At 39.0% G+C, this 5,598-nt stretch overlaps 1 protein-coding gene across 1 annotated transcript in view; it reads right to left on the bottom strand.

Moving 5' to 3' along the window:
- Positions 1–3,186: 3,186 nt before the first annotated feature.
- Positions 3,187–5,598, bottom strand: part of LOC102072694 (cytosolic phospholipase A2 epsilon) — a 31,725-nt gene continuing 29,313 nt past the window's right edge. The window contains exons 20-21 of the mRNA XM_074542179.1: positions 4,557–4,743; positions 3,187–3,700 (exon numbers count right to left, since the gene is read on the bottom strand). Coding sequence (XP_074398280.1) covers positions 3,492–3,700; positions 4,557–4,743 — 396 coding nt within the window. The 3' untranslated portion in view covers positions 3,187–3,491. The remainder of the gene's footprint in view (positions 3,701–4,556; positions 4,744–5,598) is intronic.

Genomic DNA, 5,598 nt, shown 5'->3' with positions numbered 1-5,598 from the left:
CGTGGTCCTTTCCCGTCGCAGCCAGGTGTGAAACGTGCTAGTGGATGGGTCCGAAGGAGCCTCCGGCAGGCAGCTCCTGTGCTTTAAGCGGCCAGGAGCCGGCAGGCAGGTGTGTGAGTGCCTGACTCAGCGCAGCCTCACCCCGCCACCGCCACCTGAGCAATCCCGGCTCCTCCTCCTCTTCCTCATCCTCTCTGCCCGGGAGCGGAGCGCGGGGTGCGCACCTGCACCAAAGCCCCTGCCTCTGGCGCTGCAGAAGGAAGGTCTCTGCACTTACTGTGAGGGGGAAATGAAGACTGAAAAGTGATTTTCCCTTCAAGGTTACAGGCACTGAGCAAATGGTTTACACTTTTAAGCATCCTCATCGCTTTTTGGAGGAGGCCACAATGCTCTTGCCCACAGGTGAGCTGTCAACCTGCAGTCCCTTGTGGGGTAGTGACTGGCAGCAGCCAGGGACCAGGACTTTGGCCAAGGGCATCCAAACAGACCAATGTGCGTACAAAAGCCTTTTTATAGCTTTCATTGCTTTTAGGGAGTCTGTGTTCTTTGCTTAAAGACACATATGAAAGAAATTTTGTCATCTCTATCTTACCTTCCATTTTGCTCTGTTCAGGCAGTAAATTGTCTTTCAGCCAGGCAGATGTTGCAGTGACAAATACTGCATGAAAAAATTCCCCAAATAACCTGTGGAACCTGTGAGAAAGTTTCCCTTGTAAAAAAAAGCTTTAAAAGCTCACTTACTTTCTCAGACATGTTGTTACTTTGTGCATCTGAATTAAGTTGCTTCTGTGAGCAACCTCTAAGAGGATATATTTGGGAGGATGAAATAAATGTGGAAATCAATATTAATCACTCCTCACGCTGTCACATACTGTTTATGTCTTCACACTTATAAGACTTCACTGCACAGGACACTACACAGCATGTGAGGTGGTCCCTGCCTCATTGAGGGAGTAGACAAAATTAGTACACAAGAAGTAAAAAAATGGGAGTTTGGATTTTGGTTTTGTCTTTTTAAAATCATCCTTGCTACTGTAAAAATTAACAGATCAATCAATTCCAAAATAATCTCATTTCACTTTGCAATGAATTGAGAACCCATTGATAAAGGTAACTTCAATGACATGACATAATTTTATTTTCTAAAATATTTGGCACTTTAATACATTCTAACCTAAGAACTAGATGTCACCCAGACAAATTTTGAACACATTAAGAATGGGTAACTAACAGATCACAGAAGCAGCAGTAAAAGGAAGTCAACGCAAAAGGAAAATATTCCTAGAGAGATGGCAAAAGCTTGATTACAAGCCTGCATGTTTTTATCAGTCATCCTGAATATCTTGAAATTAACAATTTTATATTTATATATATAAAAACAATCACTATTAGTACTCTGTTTCAAAAAGACAATATTGAAACACTGGGGAAACCGAAGAGCTTGAGAGTAGTAGGAACTCTCAGAGAGGGAAAAGCAGGTTTCGTGTCAGCCAGCAGGACACAAAGAAAAGCAGCATTAATCAGTTTCAGCCCGCATATTGCACTTTCCTGGCTTTTTTCCATCCTGTTGTTGACCAAGTTTCCCCTGTAAAACAGACTGAAACATCCTCAATCCTACTTTGTTTCATTTCCAGCAAAAAGGTCTAGGAAACCATGAGAGTAAACTGAAAGATATCTCTAGAAAGAGCCCAGAAGCATCCCATGAACTAACTATTCTAGTGTACTGAAGCAGAACCACAATTACAGCTGCCTTACACTTGGAGGGACAATAATCTAGATTTAAACTTACAATATTGTACCTGAAATCAGGGTTACACTGTGCTCTTTCAAGAGTTTTGGGTATATGAACACAATGAACGTGCTCATAATTGAAAAACATTGCCCTCTCATTCTCCCCCTCCACCCAAAAGGCTCTTAGATGGCCCATCAGCTGGTTATTTTTTTAGGAATAAATCAAATAATCCTTTTCTACTGTTCATTATCTAGAACTTCATTCTATACGAGAATTGTTGTTTCTGATGATTGTCAAGACTATCCTGATCTCAACACTAACTCTGCCCTGCTGACTGTCTGAATTTCCTCACAACAGTGGAAATCTTTTATTAACAAAAGGAAGCTAATCCAGAATATTTTCTGAGCTCCTGTGACTAATCTCTTCGTGAATCACAGCTCCACAGTGCAAGGCTGATGTTGTGAAAGACTGAGCTTGTGATCTGCCTGTTAGAGAGCTGAGAGAGGAGTCTTGGCAACTACTGTCTGCAAAGACCATTTTCCTGTAAGTGTTGTTATCATATTGTTGTTATGATATATCTAGAGTCCCATACCTTGTGGGTGGTTTTCTCACAAGTAGCTCTTCACAGCAGTGTTGTTCCTGCTTCTTCATCAGGGCTCCTCCAAGGCTCTCCCTGACTGGCCAACCCACACCCTTTTATCACAGTTTATCATTAGCCACAGCTACAGCCCATTTAGAACAACTAGGATCGGGGCAAGGCCGCTTATACAATACATATATTTTACTGAGACTCATAGGCCACTCATACAATGCATATATTTCACTATGGCTCAAAGGCCACCTATACAATACATACTAAGATTCAATGGCCACCTATATGTAAGTGTTGAACAGGTGTGAAAGCTATGAAAGGGTCTCTTGCATTGCCCTATTCTGCACAAACAGCTAGCAGCCACTTCCCATCTTATGAAACACTGAGAGAAATCACAAGGTCATCCTTCAGGAACAGTGAAGGCCAGTAAAGATGAGTGAGACAGGACAATCAGCAGAAACTCCAAGAGAAAAATGAAGGAAAGTTGGGCAACACGTCTACTGCTTAGGCTAAATCTAAATGGGTCTGAGAACAGCAGCTCAAAGAGGACGTTTGATCTCCTGAAACAAAAATGATCTAATTCAGGGGTAATTCTTTATTGATGGTGAAAAGTGTATAAATTTTAACTGATACTAACTTCAGAATCTTATATTCAAAGACTTGTGAAGACAGTTAAATAAAAATCTCATAGTGGAAAGACAATCAAATCAGAGATGACAACCTTCAATAACTAAATAAGCAAGACCAGCCCAATGAATTAGTTACTTACAAAAAAATTACAATTCAAGGGATTGTTGCCCTGCCACACAGAAAACACACCATATAAATACTCTTTTGATACAAATTTTAATAGGCCACATAATTCATTATTATCTTCCACAACATTATAATAATTTATATTGAATATATGTAACAATTAGTAATGTAACTTGGTAAAAAAAACTAAAAACAAATTTACTGCTTTGAAGTTTGTTTTGGATTAAACCACTGGTAAATTCCAATCTGTTTTTCTGAAGAGCCATGTAAATAGGGTGGAGTCCAGAATGTCCTTAGGATGATGCGATTTCCACTGCAAGTATCACTGATAAGAATCAAACATCTTGACCTCACCAAAACACAGACAACCCGAGAAATACCACATGAAAGACTGAAGGTAGTGTGTGGTGGCTAAAAATTCCTCTGCTTCCTCCGTGCCACCGCCAAACGCAAGGCCTGAATAATCAACTTCTCATTGTTCAGGATGTTGTAATCTGTCAGTTTCACCAGTTTGTCAAAATTCTCTTCACTGAAACATACCTCTCTTGTTGTAAATGGGGAGAGGATGCTGGAGACATCAACTTTGCCTTCGGCCATCTCTTCAGGACTCCTTTCCACACCTAAGGGGACAAACCACAGGGAGATGCACCAATAAGGTTTTATTGCAGTATGTGGCTCTATCAGTATTTACATAATTACAGGTAAAAAAGGGACACTTGGAAGGAAAGATGTAATTTGCCAGAGGCAAGTAAAAGTACTGTGCTAGTAGCACTGTATTCTTCAGCCTTTGTCCAAATATGATTTTACATCATTTGACATTTACATCACTCAAACAGCTTGAAGTTAGAAGAACATTAGCAGCAGCAATGCTAGACCACTGCTGAAACAACATAGACTTTTTCACCTAGCTAGAAAAGCACAAGCAAAAAGGAAACCAGATACTCTTATACTAGACAAAATAATAGCCACCTCACTGAAAGATCAGGAGAAATAATTGCACTCAGACAGAGGACATAATTCAATTAAAATCAAAGATCGCTGCCCACTCAAACCTCAGTCTCAGAGATTACTTTTAAATATGTGAAAAAAACTTGAATGAATGGGTTTCACACCAAAACCAGCAGAAGGTTTTTCCTTGTCTTTGTTTGCAAACAGCAGTGCATGACAAGTCCATGTCTGTAGAGAAAAACACCTTGTTTTCAGAACCCACCCCTCAGGGTGTAGAAGTATCAGAATTTTTGCTTTCATACTACCTCTAGCAGTTCTTGTGAAATAAGTGCCTGTGCTTTAAGAAAGATTCTGGAGTTCATATAGTTTAGATGTCCTGAGACAGAGCAGTTATTTTTTTTCAGTAATGAGACCCATGCTGGCATTGGAAAGGTCAGAGATGACAGTGACAGACACATTAGATATGAAACTGAAAGAATTCACTAGGAAAACAACTTTTTATTAAAGCTGCTATCACAGATGACTCACCAGGAGCTTTATATTTCTTGTAAGTGTCATTTACTAGGGGAAAGAAAAGCACTGTTGGAGCTTGTGGACTGTCAGCCTCTTCAAACACATAGCACTCCTTCAAGTTTTCCCGGTCTTCCTCACTTATCTCAATTTTGGGAAATGGAATTTCTTGCTCTGAGAAGTACTTCGCAATCTGATCCAGAGGCTGGATGAAAGAAAAAAAAAATATATAAAATTATTACAAACAATGAAAACTAATACAGAGACCTGGATATTTTAAACTGCAGCAGCTAAAATGAATATCCCAAGGTTTGACTCTCCCTCTGGCAAGATATTAAATTTCAGATGGAAACAATCATAACCACACCAGACATTGCAGCTTATCTTATTTTCCACACTGCTTTAGGCAAAACAAGAAAGCAGTCACTTTCTCTGAACTTGAAAACTAATCCAAAACCCACAGGTCTGATTGAAAGAGGTTCAGAAGGGGAAAGAAAAGAAACTACAAGAATGTTGAAGAAACACATCAGTCCAGATTAGTCTTCATCATTGTCTTGAATTCTTCATTATTTACCACTTTCCCAGTCTTTCTGTTCTCTGCATAATTGGTGTTCCTTGATAATGACTCCCTATTAATAAATACACTTATCAACATACCTTGTGACCTCATAAAAAAAACTTTAAGAGTTATATTTACTATAAACCTATGTTTGTTTTTGTGTTATTATCATTATACATGCAACACTATTATATTATTTCAAATTATGAATCCATCTGGCATTAGCTGCTACATTTCCATAGCACTGGTATGAGATATAAAGGCCAAGACAGGTTTTCTCATTTAGTCTGTTAAAATATTTTCAGGACTTTCCATTGCCTTTGAAGTTTGTTCAGTACAAGGATAACCAAAATCAGTAGACGAGTTTCAGACTACTCCATCAGTTTATAATATAATCCAGAATATAATCCATCAGTTTTTAAAAACTGTTGGATACATTGCAGTGAAGATCTTGATGATTTTTAAATGCCTATATCCATCATCATCTTCTAATATCCTTCT

This window comes from Zonotrichia albicollis, chromosome 6, assembly GCF_047830755.1.
Source record: "Zonotrichia albicollis isolate bZonAlb1 chromosome 6, bZonAlb1.hap1, whole genome shotgun sequence".
Classification (NCBI taxonomy): Eukaryota; Metazoa; Chordata; class Aves; order Passeriformes; family Passerellidae; genus Zonotrichia; species Zonotrichia albicollis.
Note: the sequence above shows the minus strand (reverse complement) of the source record. Positions and strands in the feature narration are given on the sequence as shown.